The sequence below is a fragment of the Oxyura jamaicensis genome, chromosome 7 (assembly GCF_011077185.1).
Source record: "Oxyura jamaicensis isolate SHBP4307 breed ruddy duck chromosome 7, BPBGC_Ojam_1.0, whole genome shotgun sequence".
Classification (NCBI taxonomy): Eukaryota; Metazoa; Chordata; class Aves; order Anseriformes; family Anatidae; genus Oxyura; species Oxyura jamaicensis.
Window position 1 is genome coordinate 19,549,463 of NC_048899.1, and position 16,664 is coordinate 19,566,126.

At 37.4% G+C, this 16,664-nt stretch overlaps 2 protein-coding genes across 4 annotated transcripts in view; both read right to left on the minus strand.

Annotated features, from left to right (window-relative positions):
- Positions 1-103: 103 nt before the first annotated feature.
- On the minus strand, positions 104-10,900 carry BBS5 (Bardet-Biedl syndrome 5). 3 transcript variants are annotated; one of them, XM_035332172.1, is made up of 12 exons: positions 10,748-10,899; positions 9,713-9,795; positions 9,146-9,211; positions 8,374-8,423; positions 7,491-7,618; positions 6,516-6,651; positions 5,424-5,519; positions 4,850-4,912; positions 3,965-4,099; positions 3,769-3,852; positions 2,066-2,089; positions 104-1,953 (listed from the first exon to the last, which is right to left on the minus strand). In XM_035332172.1, exons 1-12 carry the CDS (start codon positions 10,807-10,809, stop codon positions 1,852-1,854), a joined length of 1,029 nt encoding a protein of 342 aa, XP_035188063.1. In that variant the 5' UTR covers positions 10,810-10,899; the 3' UTR covers positions 104-1,851. The 3 variants fall into 3 exon arrangements, with proteins under 3 accessions (XP_035188063.1, XP_035188064.1, XP_035188065.1); XM_035332173.1 differs by lacking the exon at positions 4,850-4,912 and having other exon boundaries at positions 10,748-10,900; XM_035332174.1 differs by lacking the exon at positions 3,965-4,099 and having other exon boundaries at positions 10,748-10,900.
- Positions 10,901-12,765: 1,865 nt separating this feature from the next.
- LOC118169512 (collagen alpha-1(XXVIII) chain-like) overlaps positions 12,766-16,664 on the minus strand; it is a 33,238-nt gene continuing 29,339 nt past the window's right edge. Inside the window, exons 31-35 of the mRNA XM_035330824.1 lie at positions 16,009-16,566; positions 15,113-15,354; positions 14,424-14,514; positions 14,263-14,334; positions 12,766-13,011 (exon numbers count right to left, since the gene is read on the minus strand). Of these exons, the coding sequence (XP_035186715.1) occupies positions 12,794-13,011; positions 14,263-14,334; positions 14,424-14,514; positions 15,113-15,354; positions 16,009-16,566 (1,181 nt within the window). The 3' untranslated portion in view covers positions 12,766-12,793. The remainder of the gene's footprint in view (positions 13,012-14,262; positions 14,335-14,423; positions 14,515-15,112; positions 15,355-16,008; positions 16,567-16,664) is intronic.

Here is a 16,664-nt window from a genome sequence, read left to right on the forward strand (position 1 = left end):
TCAATCCTTTTAAATTCAGCTGTTTAAAAAATGGTGTTAACTGCTTTTAAACACTAAAAACAGTACCTAGAAGAAGTAGGACAACAAAAAAAGCATGTAATACAATACATGAACATTATTTAATGGATGTGTTATTCAACAAAACTAAAAAAAAAAAAAAAATCTAAAAGACCCAAATCAAACAAGCAGTTTAAGAAATGTGAATTTAGAAAAATTATGCATACGATGGTTTCATGATTTAGACTGGGAACATTTTGATTTTTATTAAAGGTGGTAATAAAGAAACAAAGCAAATTCAAAGTTGTATAATATACCTTGATAAAGGACTGTATTTTGTCTATACAGGGAATGCTTTTTACCCAGACAGCAATTTCTTTTTGCTTTTAATATAATAGAAACAGGACAAAAAGACAACTAGTGAAATGCAAGACCTACAAAGATGTATAACATTACTCGAGTTTATTGAAATCATAATTGCTTTTCAACCATAAGTAGTGCTTCATTAAAATATATACCTTTTAAGGTTTTCTACAAACATATTTGCACCACAATTAGTTTACTATGATAGTCAGCTGCTAAAACAACAGCTGAATAGACAGCTCATTTGACTTTTTCCACTTACAGAAAATAGTACAGAGGTCTTATCTCCCTAGAAAACGTAACAGCTGCATCTTCCCTTCAACAATAAATGACTCATTTCTAACACATAACACCAAACAGGTCTAATGACTCAGACACAGGATCTATTTATGTGTGTACTTTATCATCCCTTAAAATAAACAAACAAGTAAAAACAAACAGGAAAAGAATATATGAGGATACCTGGATTACAATTGAGTACCTGGAATGATACATAATGAACTCTTCATAAATGATGAGATACGAAAACTAGTATTTGGATTGGTACTGCTTTTTCTCAAAAAAAAAGTCAGTAACATAACACTGCTACAGTGACACAACCAATACACCTAGATACAAAATGTTGCACCTATTATTGTATTTCTATGTTACACAACATGAAACAAGTTATGGAAATTTGATTTAGATATAATTATTATGGGAAAGTACACTGCTGTGTGAAAATACATCAATACTTTAAGTTGAGCATGAAACTACATACATTGCACTACATACACTGCACTATCAAAAATGGTGGTTTCCTTTTCTAGTATGCTTCCAGGTAAAATGTGCTACAAGGTAAAATGGCAGGGGTGGCTGGTTCGTGCAGCCAGGGCAATAAGTGGGACACTAAATTGTTAAAAGCAAAACAAACAAAAAAAATGGTGGACCCTCTGCTTTTAGAGTACAAAGTCTTTGCTCTGATACCCTCTGACACCCTGCCTTCAAACACCTGGGGTACCAAGGTGTCGAGAATGGCAGTCAGCCAATCGCAAAGCAATATTAAAACACACGGTGTGTGACATTTTCATATAATGGTAGTTAGAATGGCAGCTGAAATAAAACAGCAGCCACCATTCATGTAGAGGGGAAGGACTTTCAGCTTCAGTGGGGTGGGACTGCAGGGGGCTTGTGGAGCATGTATCTGCCTGCAGGGGGCGGGACTCTCACTAGAAGCTGGGGCCACACTCCTGTCCCTTCTCTGGTGGATGCTGGTCCTCCTTCCACTACTTACAGGAACAATGCAATAAATAGAAAGCTTTTATGTATACACAGTTTTTGAACAATCTTTCTGACATATCCTGAGTATGCATTACATAATATTTGCCTGTTCCTTAACTTTGGCATGTTCTTTATCTGCTACTCTTGTATTGTTCAATAACCTACAGATACCACAGAATCAAGAACTAAGAATCTTTCACTGGTTGGGAAACAAATACGTAACGATTTCAATCAGGTCATTACTTCCCAGAGTCCCTGGAGCGTGAATCCATCCTTTAGCTTCTCTATGGCAAGTCCTAGTTCTTCTGAAAAAACAGGCTCCCGATCATATTGCTTTTTGGAATGCACAAGACATAAGATAAAATAGAAGAGAAGGTACTTTTAAACGTAATTATCCAATTTTTAACAACATGTATTCAACATCATGAAACAAAGATGTTCTTACCTTGTTTTCATCAGCAAAGTAAGCCTGCAAAAGAAAGAAAAAGCAACTCAACCTTGAGAAAAACATTATTGTTTAAATACAAGTTTGCTAGCAATTCCTTATTCCTCGGGATAAAAATTATATTTGGCAAATTTTCTTCAACAAACTAGTTTATGTTTGTTTTTTTTTTTTTAATAAACAGGATCAAAATAATTCCTATGTTGAACTAATTTACTAAGGACTTTACTAAAGTTGGTGACTATGTTTTCATTAAATAACACCAACTCTGAATTTTTCATCATAATAAACAAATATTTTAAAACTGTAAAGTTTATACATTGCATTTGCTACGCTAACAAGTACTTTGTAGGGAATAAAATGATAAAATGCAGACAAGCTAACAGCATCCTAATATTTTTTTCTTCAGGTGCAGCAGCATTTATTAATCAGTTTCAAAAAACGTGACTTGAAATGCATAAGTAATACCAAAATTCAGTTAATATCATACTCAATATAAGAAATGAACACAGATTAACTGCACAGTTAACCAAAGTTTTATAATCTTGGACAGAGGTCTCTGGAAAGACACAATCTTTCCCATTCTGCATGTGGAGAAATCAAGACTCAAGCTCCTTAGGAAGAGCAATCTCTGAAAATATAGCAGCTCTGTAAGCCTCTAGATCAGCAGGCTCTACATCATCGTACTTGTGAAAAAGAGCCTGGGCTTTAATTCAGGTAAAAAAAAAAGCTATCAAAAAGTAAAAATTTCCTTTAAAAAAGTAAAAAGTAAAAAATTCCTTTAAGTAAAAGCTCTTCAACCATGCAGAAGACAGAATAAACAGTGGGAGAAAAAAAAAAAAAAAAGGAAAAAAAGGCAAGAAACAGAGAAAGAATAAGGAAAAGGTAATGTTATCAGTGTGTATCTGCCTTGATAAATGACAGATAAAAGAACAGAAGGTGGAAAGAAAATTGGTGCTAGTACTGCTAATTCAGCACATTTAGAAGATAGATTATGAAGACTTGTCAATTGGCAATGTGTCAAGGCTAGCACGTTAAAACCTACCTGTGCAATCAATCATGATCGGTCAGGTCTTCTGGGGTTTGTGTGCAAGTAAATTTAGAAATTCCCAGAAGGAAAATCATCAAGCTCCTGGACAGTCTAATGCATTTAATTTATTTTTTTTTCTGAACTACAGGGAGATGGGTACTAAATACAGTTTTCTAAACTGATATTGGCAGGAGTGCAAAGGTCATCAAGAGTGACTCAAAATTATCACTGCCATTCTAGAAATCTTTCAAGTTTATATCTTAGATGAATAGTGAGCATACAGATATCACCTCCTACTAATCTGCTCCAAAAGAAGGAAGACTTCTTAATATGATATATTTGATTATTCTGTACTTCTGGTTCTTGAGCTATTCCTGACCTCAATGTGTAGAGAAACAACTTGCAACTACTACTTTAAATATCGACTACAAGTTATTTTGAATAAATTTTGAATAAATTTTGTTTATGCTAAAGTTAAAAAAACAAACAAACATAGAATTCATGTAGTAATCACGATTACAAAAAAGCCATGTAGGCAATATAGGTTTAAACATAGAAAGTTCAATTGTAGCTTAAATTTCGTAGAAGAATGGAGCTGCACCCTGCTTATATGCTTATATTTGAATAACCAAACAAGATTATTATTTTTTTAAAATTTTTCTATGGAGAAGCTTACCACAAAAGCATCTGTCTGCTCATCAGATTCTATTTCCACATCATCTTGAACTTGCTCCACTGTTAAGTCTTCAAGAGGTTGAGGCTGCAAGTTAAAGCACTGAAGTAAATAAATCCATATATACATGTTGAAATATTTTTTATTACTGCTTGTTAACACAATATTGCATCTGATTTAAAATAAATAAGTTGACTACCTTTTCTTCCATTTCATAATCCACTCCAAATATTGGGTTAGCTGAATAAACTCTGTGAAGTGAATTAATTTCTTTCACTGCCTCCTGTAGTTTCTCCACAGGGTCTATCTTAAAACCAAGTACATATCCTCCACTCTGTGTAATAGAGGAAAGAAGACTTTATTAAGAAATTATTGTTGCTTGTTATTTAAACAACTTTTTCCCCCACCAGGGATTTGTAGTTCAACAAATTTCAGTTTGACGATGAAAACATTATCTGTATTTTGGTATCTTATTTTCAGTCAACCACTTAAACCATGGCTGGAATAAAAACAATGACAATGTTTCTCCATGGGATAAATAAGCTTTTAACAGTTAGCCCATTAGATAAATGGGAAACAAACTTATTACAAAGAAAAACAAGATCACACAGGGGAAGGAGAAGTTACAAAGTGATGCTAATGATTTATTTCCAGCTATTTAATGAATTTTTCTTTTAATGACTATTAAAAGCATTTCTTATAAAGGTCAAATTGAAGAAAAATCACTGTCTCTTAGAGCAAAACATGCACAGGTGAGAAAGATTAAAAATAGTGTTCTTAAGTACAGAATAATGAGTTATCAAAGATAATCTCTCAGAGAACACTGTCTTTTAACAGTTAAATTATTTTAAACTGGTCATGCTGGCATATTATTTTGCTTAGAGAATTCCTAACTCACAACAGCCATATTGACCTGAACACACATTTTAAGCAGTGTGAAGAGGATGTTTTTTATAAGTTGTGTTCTAAAGGCCACATAGAAGGAACACTAAGTAGCTTAAGAGCAGCACTATCACATTTCAGCATTAAATAATTGTATATATAAAAATTTAACCAGCTAAAAAAGGCTATTAAAGCTTCTTACCTGCTGAGAACTCTCTATCACAAGTGCCAAGCCAAACTTGGAGTCTCTTATTTTTATCGAACGCTGACGGTAAAGAGGTAAAAACTGTTTGTTAAAAACTGTTTTGGAATTACTTTATATAAGTTTTATTTTCAATTACTATTATTTTGCACAGTACTAATTACCATTACTGTTCCTGGAAGCTTGGCTTGCACCATTCCCTCCCATTTACCATTACAAATCTGAACCACTGAAACCTCAAAGAACAATGTTTTTTTATCAGAAGTGCTAATAGTTAATTTCTGGACATTGGGTTCACAGATCATTAGTCTTAGAGTACACAGTTCACAGGAAACACAACAGTAAATAGTTGGGAAATTAGAAATACAAGCCATTCTTCAACATCTTGACATGCTCATGAAAGCCGTCAATTAATCTGGTCAGAAAAAATCCGCCCTGCAGTTAATGCTGGTACGACCAAATTATTCCCTGACTTTTGGACATAAAATACTAATTCAGTGCGAAACGGGAGCATTATCTCAAGACTAGAACTTAGCCCATTTCATTTTGAAAATGGCTGTTTCAAGGTACTTACAATTTGTAGATAGGGTATGCTGACATTAAAGCTGTCATTCATATTTGCATGCCAAACTATTCTCACATTAGTAATAAAAAATGTTCCCAGATTTCCCTATTAAAGAAAAGTATGTTAGAACTGCTTTGAAATATAGAACCTTTTTTCCCCAAAAATGATGATTACTGATACCTTTTTACCATAAGCAGGATACAGCTTCACATTTAATTCTGTAAAGGTCTGATCCTTTCCCACCAAAACCAGTGGAAATGCTACTATTGATTGCTAAGAAGCAAGATCCAGTCTTTAAAGGATACAGCACCCAAGCGGTGAAAATCACTTGGGAGTTCCTATAACTGCAGCAAAGCAAGATCAAATCACAGCATGGCAAACCTAATGGGAGTACGTGAAGTGTCTGAGAGTGTTCTTAACTGTACAGATCTGGAATTGGCATATAGAGTAAGTATAATGGCATGTGGGTTAAACTTAGGCAATTGTGGAGATGTGTGCCAAGGGAACACAGAGGAAAGAACTTTTTAGCTTGTCAGGATGGATCTTGTTTCCATTCTGGACTAAAACTACATAGACAAAAATAACAGCTCCCATTTTGTTTCATGGCTCTGGGAAATACTCGTAAGTAATTCCCTGTGTAATGATAGAACTGTTTTCTATTTTCTCCTTAAGATCTTTATTTTTTCACATTTTAAGACATAGATTCCCATTCAAGTATTTTCAGTTTCCAGTAATCAAAAGAGAATAGTCTTACTAAGTAGTCAAGGCTGCAAATAAACACAAACATGCAGCAGGGCATTATGGAGTCGGCATGATTGTCTTTCAGGATAATACAGAGCTTTAGACTCATAAATGTATCTTATTAACATGAGCTGTGTATCTAGTTCCGTGCACATTAGCTGAGTCATGTAAACTTGAGGTTGCCAAGAACTTTGTTGTACTGAATAGCAAATATATGAAATCAGCTTCTCTGCATGCATAGCTAATAAACTGCACTAAGGGTAATACCTCTGAGGTTACAAAACTGTAATTGCTAGATTTTTTTTTTGTAATTGCCACAACACTTTACTGTAGTCAACATAGTCTCATTTTTCACTATACCTGATCACTTGATAAATTCCAAACTCCATTGATTTTATCATATATTTGTTCTTGTGGTAATAATCTCAGTTGCTTGTTCTGAATCAATGCACTTCTCAGCTTCAGATCACGATACATTTTAGAAGTTTCGTAAGCTCTGAAAAAGAAAAAAAAAAATCACCAGGTTATGATTTCAGTGTCTTCTATTATCTTTCAGTGCTTGTTTTAGCACCAACATGAAATGCTACATATTTTCAACTTTTATTATCATGTTGTACAAAAATGAGAGTACTGTTAAATCTTCATCAATGTAACCCTTTATATTTCAGTTCTTAATGAAATTACTTTTAAACTTTTTTTTGATATGTTTTAATCTCTTGTATTATCTGTGCATATGCTATTTCTTTCTGTTCTTTAAGATTGTCATCTCTCAGCTTCCACTGCAAGAATAATTTATTTTTCACTGCCAATTAGGTCACAAACATCTTATGATATTACCCCAGTATTCCATAGCTCTTAAATAGAAGCCAATGATAATGTATTATTCCCACATTCATTCAGATGACTTCACTTTTAGGTAGGAAACATCCACTGCTTTTTATTTCAGTGGAAGTTTTGACCAGTATTTAACTCATTTCCATTACATGCTCCACAATTAGGGAAAATGATTATAGGCAGAAATTATAAATAGAAAATGTACACTTGGATTATTAGCTCTTTGGTATTTTTATTTATTTAGACAGTTCATACACACCAGATGAATGCTTGATTAATGACCAGTATTTATACACATAATGACCAGTATTTATACACATAATTTTCATTATGTACAGTTATCTACTACGATCTGTAAGTATTCTTTCCCCTCTTTCTAGAGATTGTGTTTTCTTCTTTCAGAAGAGTTTGTAAATACAGGCAGTCCACCTACCATAGTAATCCCAGATAACTGATCCACCAAATTTTGTAAATGAACAAACACTATTTTAAGTAGGATACCTGTGCACAGCAATAACAGAAGTGAAGAGTCTGGGACTTCCAGGAACGACATTGGTAAATATGAACTCAAACCGTGTATTATTACATTTAGTCAATATATACAGAGCTTCTGTCTGTCCCCGTAATTTCTGCAAGAAAAATTTGAAATTTAACACTTTGACAATATAGTAGCTTGCCTATCCAAAGGTGTAATCCTTATTCTACTGCTGATCTACTGTTGTCTTCAACTGAACAGGGATTTCACTTCTTTTCCTCCAGGAACTAGCATTTCCATCAGCAGCAGAACTAACGAAGTCTGGCTGCTATATATACGCAGCATCATGACAGTATTTCTGAATTTGCCTCTGACCATCCAGAAGCATCATCCTTCCGTTCATGCTCCCCGAAGACCCTGGCTCTATGTCATGTCCCTTTTCCTGCAAGTCAACAATGTACTGACATTGTTGACAATGTACTGGCTGAGCAGCCAGGCCGTACACAGGCTACTTGGCAGCTACCATGTGGCTGGACAGGTCATCTCCCTGCTACTTCCTTGCTGCTAACCAAACAAATGGCTTCACTGTTGCCTGTACCTCATTTGAGAGCTTTCTTGCACAAAATGATTCTCTCTCTAGATCTTTGTTAAATGTAGACCAAGCCAATAAGCACATGACCTCTCAAGATCAGAGAAAAATCACTGGTGTGATTACATGTGTTTTACTGCCTCAGCAAACTGAATAAAATAATGCTCCTGTAAAAAGGTAAAACTCTCCCAATCTTTAAAACTGAACTATCATTACTACTCTAGTTCTTGCAAGTAAACTTTCAGAATGTTATTTATATAGTGCACTACATGTAAATAATGAATTACAGCTTTTTATTTTTATTTTTAAAAGGAACTTACTGAGTTGGCAGTTCTTGTAGTTATATTTATAATGCAGTTGTAACCAACAGCTAAAAGGAGGAAAAAAAAAAACAACAACAATGAAGAACAGCTCTGAGAACAAGGAAAAATAATACACAAAACTACAAAGTATAATATTGATTTTTTTAGCAGGCAATTTTATTTATTTTATAAATACATATAAAAGTAGCATGTTTGCGTGTGTGCAGTTGTATGAGAGAACAAATGCAGAAGAGCAAGCAGTTAGAGAAACTAAGTTTACACAGCTTATGAGCAGAATAGAATTTCATTACTGACTGGCTATTGGGACCTAAGCACTGGAAATAATTTGCGTACTGAGTAAGTGCATCCTGACCCTACTTCAGCAAATTAAGTTAAATGTGAATAAACTAGCTGACTATTCACATAGTTAAAATTAGAAGCTAATTTAGAGCTTTCAGTAGGGAATTTGGAAAGGCAGGTACTTCTGGAGAATGAAAACTGTATGTGAATACACAGGTGGCATCAAGAAGTGCAAGTACAGCAAAGTATGAAGAAACTCAAATTTATGCTCCTTTCTAGAAAAATAATACATCTGAAATACTCTCCAACTTATTTTCTAAGAAATTAACATTGAATATTAATATTTTACTTAGAATTATTTTAACAGTTCAGACTTTATAGAAGCAGAACAAGACTTTACTATTCTGTACTGTAGTATTGGGAAAGTACAGCATTCCACCATAAAGGAAACAAAAAAAATTGCAATCATTTAACAGGAGATGGCACTTACAGAGATTGACTCTGGGCAATGACAATGAGCGCCAAATAATCCGCAAATTTGTCACAAGCAGTCTGCCTGGAAATAAAGAGTGTAAATAGTTTTCATCTGAATAACTGCCATTAACATAAACACATAAACATTCCATTCTGTGGTAACATATTTACCTCTAGTTTAGCAAAAGCAGAATACTCCTTCCTCTTGATAGGAAGAAAATCACAGGACACCCCAGCAGAACAATTGCTAACATCCCCACATCCCCCTCCTTTTTTTTTGAACACCAGGAGAGAAAATCCAGCAAGATGGAACAAATGAAAGAATCTCTAATATATACCATCAAGGAGGAACCAAGGATGTGAACTGATTTCACATCCACCTGCCTATATGTTACTCTTAAAAGACTTTCAATTCTAAACAAGTTTTGAGTCAAGATTATCAGCTTCCTATAATTATGAACAAGACAAACTGTTTGAAAATACTCCCAGACAAGACAGATGTGTGAAAAGGCAAGATATATTTCCTGCAACAGAACTCGGTTAAGTAGTAGGAAGGTTACAGTTTCCCTGGGTAAATGGTTACCTCTGTCTCCATTGTTTCCTTTGGTATCTTCAATAGACTCTAAACAGTCTATAAGGAGCTCTCCAGGTCTCATTTTCATTTGTCTAAAAAACAAAACAAAAACAAACAATCAAACTAGTGAAAGACAATTTATCCTCCAAAAGAGGACCATCTATATTTCTGCACTTCCCTTTCGTTCCTTTTTGCTTAGTGCATCACACTACTGAAAATTCCCATACGTTCATACACAAAAATCAACATTATATATCTGAAATTGTTATCACCACATACAGCACGTGAAAAATACTAATACCTTCGTTAATACCTTAGCTTTAAAATCATCATAAGAGATAAATAAATATGTAGGAAGTATGACCAGCTAACTGCACCCCCAAATAGGGAGAACATGTATGAAAGCGGGGTAGAAGAGCGCAGTTTCATTCACTCATGTAATTTTTGACAGAGTTTGTTGCCTGTTTCTGTACTCTTAGGTCAGAGGGAACGGAGCTGGGCTCAGAAAGAACAGGCGCCCCAAAGGAAACGTCAGGTGTACACTGGTAAGGGAAACACTCTGCTGAAATTTGAACCATTTATTTGTATTTTATTCGATGTAATTGGCCTAACTACCGAACTACGTCTCAGACTTGGTGTGCAGTTGGGCTGTGTTCGAATCGCACCGTGTGGCAGCCCGAACTCCGCAGCCTGCAGGCGGACAGACACCAAAGGCGTTCCCAGGGAGGGAACGCCCCTCCGCGCTCTGAGACGCCCGTCACAGCTACTTTTATTTCCCAAGGCCAGGTGGAAGCAAGACAGGGGACGAGCCCCGTGCCCAGCTCCCCTCATCCACCCTTTTTAAACATTTTTCACTCCCCCCGCCCAGCCGGGCCGCGCCTCAGCATCCCCCCCCTTAACAACCGCCTCTTCCCGCTTGCGCCGCATCACGTGACGGGACCCGGGCCGCCATCACAGCGGGCGGTGCTCCCGGCGTGCAGCGCACCGCTATGGGCGGCCGCGCTCAGCCCCGGCCGGGCCCCGCGGCAGGGCAGCGCCACTCACTGCGGGGAGATGTCGAAGCGGACATCACGGTCCTCCCACAGCACGTCCAGCACCCCGCTCATGGCTGCTGCCGGCCGTCGACCTCCCTCCGGCGAGGCGGCGCAGCGCCGTGGCAGCGGGGCGGTGCCTCGCGCTCCCGCAGCGCTCGGGATTGGTGGGGGCGGGGCCTGCTCGGCCGCCTGCACGGGCCCCGCCCCGAGCGTCGTGAGGGGCTCTGAGGGGCCGAGGTGGTCCGCGGCGTGAGGGGGCTTCGAGGACCCTTCCCCGCTCCCCGTTACTGACCGGCAGCGGAAGCCGCCTGCGGGCGCGCTGTGGGGGAAGGCAGAGCGCCTCGGTCCGCTGGACACACAGTGGTTCACGCAGTGCCTGGTGTAAGGTAACAGCCACATGCTGAGGGCAAGCTTGGAGCCAGCCCCAGACACGGCCTGTGCAGCTGGCGGGGCTGGACCCTATGAAACCCTCTTTGTGTTACAGCCCTCAGTCTGCTTATTTTCGTTGTAAGCTAGGGTGTGTGAAACTACTGCGTCAGAGTAACTCCAAAAGTGTATCCAGCTGTGTGCACTTCAGTGAGCACTTAACCATTCCCCCAAAAAAGTCCAACTAAAGCACGAACCAAGGGAATAAACTTGGCTGTTGACAGGTTGTTTCCCTGAGCGGCCCTTCAATTTGTGCTGAGCTGGCCACGGCCAGCCTGGAAATTACGACAAGCTCCCTCAAGTCATGACAAACGTCAAGTCGTGACAAGGTGCATGAAGGCCCACCCGGCCTGCACCTCGCACCCACTGCCCCGCCTGGCCGGGGTGAGCAGGGCATGGCTGAGGGCAAAAATGATCTGGGAAAAATCTTCTGACTTCCTACTCAGGAGTGCCCAATCTGTGCTGTTCGGTCTCATTACAGATTGAGACAGAAATCCTGCTACATCATCGGGAGCATGTTTAAGTGCGAGTGTAGAGTGAGGTAAGTTTCTAGTTCTGTAAGGGTACTATTAAACACTCTGTCCTGGCAGCAAAAACAGAAATGTTTTATTAGAAACAAGCTTTTAAGCACATAATTCAAGTAATAATATGTTATATAAAGGCAGACATAAATGTAAAAAGCAATATGGTAGTGACAAGCAATAAAGAATAAACTACGCTGCATTTGAAGATTTGAACATAAGAGTTTTTAAGAAATAAAATACTAAAATGCATTTAAAAATTAGGGCTTTTAGTAGAGGAACAACATGCCAAGAACCACTTTGGACATGAACTAACCTAACTTACTGATGTCAGCTACTGGTGCAGCAACTCATAAATTTGTGGAAGTATTTTAACTGCATTTGTCGTGTATCTTGCTAGTTAATGGAAACGGAGGAGAGCTTACAGATAAAAGGGCAAAATCTAACAAGCATGTGGTTGGGAGAGGTGAGTAGCTCAGTTACCTCCTTGTCTTGTGACCTGGAGAGCGCATAGGGAACAAGCTGGTGCATTTGCTGCATTTATCTAGTAACCCCTGAGTAGTAATGTGCATGTCATTTGGAGACAGATATTTTGTGCTTGAAATATTAAAATGGGATTTGTGGGAATATTTTTCCTTAAAGAAAATGAAGAATCTGTAGAATCCATGCCAACTATCGGGTTTCTGTAATGGAGAAAAGAAATTATGTGATTTTTAATGACCAAAGATTGCTTTCCAAAGCCATGTTGATAATTTCAAATAGAGTATAGTTGGTGATTGTATAATGGTATTATTTAGAAGGCAGGACAATTACTATCGCAAGTGCTATACTCGTGTTACTGAATCTTGGTAAAAAGGAAATACATCCTTTTGATAGTGCTGAAAATTTGGTATTTTGTTATACTGCATCATACAACATGCATAGCTAGATGTTTTTCTAGTTAGTATGTCTTCACAACGTTAACATTTGTTAATTAGTGGGTTTATTTTAGTTAACACAACGTTAATTAATGGGTTTAATTTTACTTGCCGTACTTGCTACTCCATAACTAAACCCAAACAATAATTTATTGATTTATAGCAAATAGCAATTTAATAACTTGCTAGTTATTAACGTAGAGATAGATACAAATTCTTACCTCCAGAAGCAAATACACAAGCCTCTCTACATTCCTCTTCACTCTCAAAACGATTTGCATTCCCATCACAGCCACCATACCAAAACTGAGCACAAGCATTGGCTTGTTTATCATAATACCATTTTATAATGTAAACACGGCATGGCCCTTGATCCAGCCTTAACTTGCATCGGAGGTCCAGAACGCTTTCTAAAAAAAAAGAAAGAAAAAGGAACAAACACAACTGAGTGTGTAAAAATCAATTGCGCTGCTTAATTTTTAACTTTTGAACTCTGATGTTTTTCCTGCTAATGTTATATAGCCATGTAAGATTCACTTCTAATGATGTTAATGCATCTTAGTAGGTCATTAACGAAACTGCCTCTTTTCTGACATGGTTCTAATAACTTAAGAAATAATAGTATTATGACTCCACATACAAAATGAGCAAACAGTATATGTCTGATTATTTTGATATCTAAATTTTAAAATCTAATAATCAGCAACAAGTCTTGTGAGCAAAACAAAATTGCCGTTCAAAGACTTGCATCAACTATTTTCAGACCACAAGTGTGATCATCATCTTTTTGCAGTACATTGCTTCAGTTTTGACACTAGTTCTTTTTGTGGCGTGGGAGCAGAGGCATTAAAATAGTGGCATCCTACGGATATGCATTAGAGAATTGTGACTTGCCAGTCTCACTCACTATAATACCATGAGAAAAATATTTTCCCTTCAAGTTGAATATTGTGACATCAGTGTTCTGTATGTGTCATTGGCAAATAGTATCTGGAAATTTAAATAAAATAAAACATTAGAATATAAAGTCTCCAGGTTAGTCATGCCCATGTTCCCAGGAAACATACAGTCTATTATGGTATTGTTTAATCATAATAAATTCTTACTGGAACTCAAACGTCTGAATCCCCAAAGTGATGAACAGAATACATTCAGATATTTCATCTGAAAAGAATGAACCCTTTGAGCGGTTAGCTAATTACTGTATTTTCCTTCAAATGGCTGAACACCTTCTTTCCTTATTTCTCTTCTGAAAGAGAAATCTGTCCAATTCTGAAATCACTGTGCTGCATCTTTCTCTCCCTTTAATGAAGCCTCCTATCTCTGCAGATTGACCCTTTCTGGTTAAAGAATCCCTTGCTCACTGGCCCACCTCAGCTAGTGCTGTCTCTCTTTGGTGCCATTTATCAGCTCAGCCTGCTTCTGCTATAAAATGAGTAGTGACATTTGGAACTTGGGGAGATGAGAACTGGCCAACAGGCTGGTCAAGAATTACAGCTACACCTGCAATAAAATCCTGAAATGGCTTCTTTTCCACAGCACAGTCTCCTGAAGTCTTCAGAGAGTGGATAGGCCCAACAGAGGGACTCTGATTTAAAGCCTTATAAAGTTAGTATCGTGGTAAGAGAGAACAAAATGAAAAATTAGTTAGAATCTATAACCTGGCCTTGGTGTGAGCCCTGCAGTTGAATGAGTCAGCACTTCATCTGATGGTGGCAATGATGATATCATGGCTGCAAGTAAAAAGAAACAATATGAGGCTTTTTTTTTTCATCAGCCAAAAGTAACTAGAAGTTGGAGATATTAGCCATGATGATAATACCTCTAGTGTCCACTGTTAGCAAAGACGATTGTTCCTCTTCCTCTAATTCCTCTTCATAAGCTTCGTAAACTACCACAGGAGGTACTTTGGTCTGGAATAAGCATTTCATTTTCTTTCCTTTACAGATATTGTGCAGTGTCTCAAAATGAACAAGCCCTTCATTGCTTAGGTTTTCTAATGTTTTTCCTTCCTATTTACCTAGACTGCAATGTTAAGAATCAGGATTTTTAAACCAATCACCAGATTGGTTTACCAGGTCAGCTGTCAATCCTAAGCCTGTTTTTTTTATTTTTGTTTTTGTTTTCAGTTGATTTTTTTCAGGATTTTATTAGAAACTTTAGCATACAGGTTCCAGTTGAGTTTAATTACTGTTTTTAAAGTTAATTATTAGTGTAATTTCACTTTAATAAGGTTATTTTTCCCACTGGGACACAAATATAGCTGTATGAAACACAGCAATAATAATATTTGTAACAGTTTCAGGAATAAATTGTGGTCATTAGGTAACTGTCTGCCCGTAATATCTGAACTTGTATTCAGAACAGCCAGCTCCAAGTAGAGCAAATGAAAGGACCTACTACAGTACCTGTCTTGGAGAAAAGTAAGGGAAAAGTTGCATATTGCATCAGGCAACAGAGAAGGAAATAAATCAAAAACTTTCGCTCATTAAACTTGCTGAATTTTCATACCGGAACTAATGGTTGAGGAAGGTCACCAAGTCCCAGAGGACTTTCTGCTGTGGATACTCCAGGTGTCTGTGCTGAAAGTGATTGCCCATTAACATTGTTGTTCTGAAGCCTGTAATATGAAGAACTTGAAGATACTGAATGGAAAGATGGTCCACTTATGCTTGCACCATTTCCGTTACGATTGTATATTAAAGTACCATGTTCATCCTCACAAAATTGGTTGACTAATTTGGACTCCAGAGCTGTTTAAAACAAGTAGAAAACCCCATCATACACAGAAATTGATTGGATTTTTGAATTTGGATTATTTACACATGTAAATAACGCACATACAATCTAGTACTCCTTTGGATTATTTATATGCATCTAAGATTATTCCAGGCTCCCTGAACTGTGTATTTTATTATCACAAATTTGCCAGTCTTTAAGTCCTCTACATGATCCAAAATACAGGGAACTCACTAGGGGTGTTCATTTAAGCTTAGTACCAACTACTAGTTGGTAGTGGGAAAATAACTGCTTACTTTACTTACGTGAATAACCCAATGAGAAGGCGGTATTGAAATGAAAGTAAATAATTAGAATTTACCCCAGCATTAGATACTGGTTTCCACTCCAGCAGATCTCGTTCATGAGCACTTACTCAGCTTAGAAAGCTAGTTTAAATGACTGTGTTGCTCGCCTGTAGGCAGCATCCCCTGTTAGCGTGATACGGCATTGACTTCACTATGACGACTTAAAGGAAGACAATTTTTATCTCCAGGATCCTGTTATTTTGCACCTTGTAACTAATCCTCATCAGCATCAAAACATGATTTCCACAAAAATAATGTATTTTTTTCCTCTGTTCTGAGAAGCATCGGATATAATGCAGAATAAAGCTGCAGTGAACGCACCTGGAAGGGTATTAAAGTCATCGATGAGATACATATGTTCTCTGTCTGGATCTGAAGCAATCAGATTTAATTCATGCACAAACTCAGCCTGTGTTGGATCTGAAGTATTTACAATTCCTATCGCGTACATTTCGATGTTTGCTGCGTGAGCCTCTCGAACAACAATATCTAGTTTCACTGCTTCTCTCTTGTCTGCTTGGCCATCTGTTAGCACAATAGCTACTTTTCGCACTCCTGTTCGAGCACCTAAAAATCCTTCCTGGGTTGCTTTACGGATAGCAGTTCCTGTGTAAGTGCCTTCTCCCATGTATTGCATTTTTCTAATTGCTCGTTTGACATCCTGTTGAGTTGTGTACTTGTTGAGACCAAATTCTAGCCGAACTTCTAAACTGTAGAGTACAAGGCCAATTCTGGTAGCGTTTCTGCCTACAGTTACTCTGTCTACTAAAGCAGTTACAAAGTCTTTGATAATCTCAAAATTTTCTGGTCCGACACTCTCAGAGCTGTCAATCACAAATACAAGCTCCATAGGAATTTCCTTACATTTAATACCACAACCTGCAAAGGAAAAATAATAAAAAAGCCAGATCACAATGACTTGACTGAGTATCCTTTTGGAAAGGAGAAGAATGCAAATTTTGCAAAGAAAAACAAAA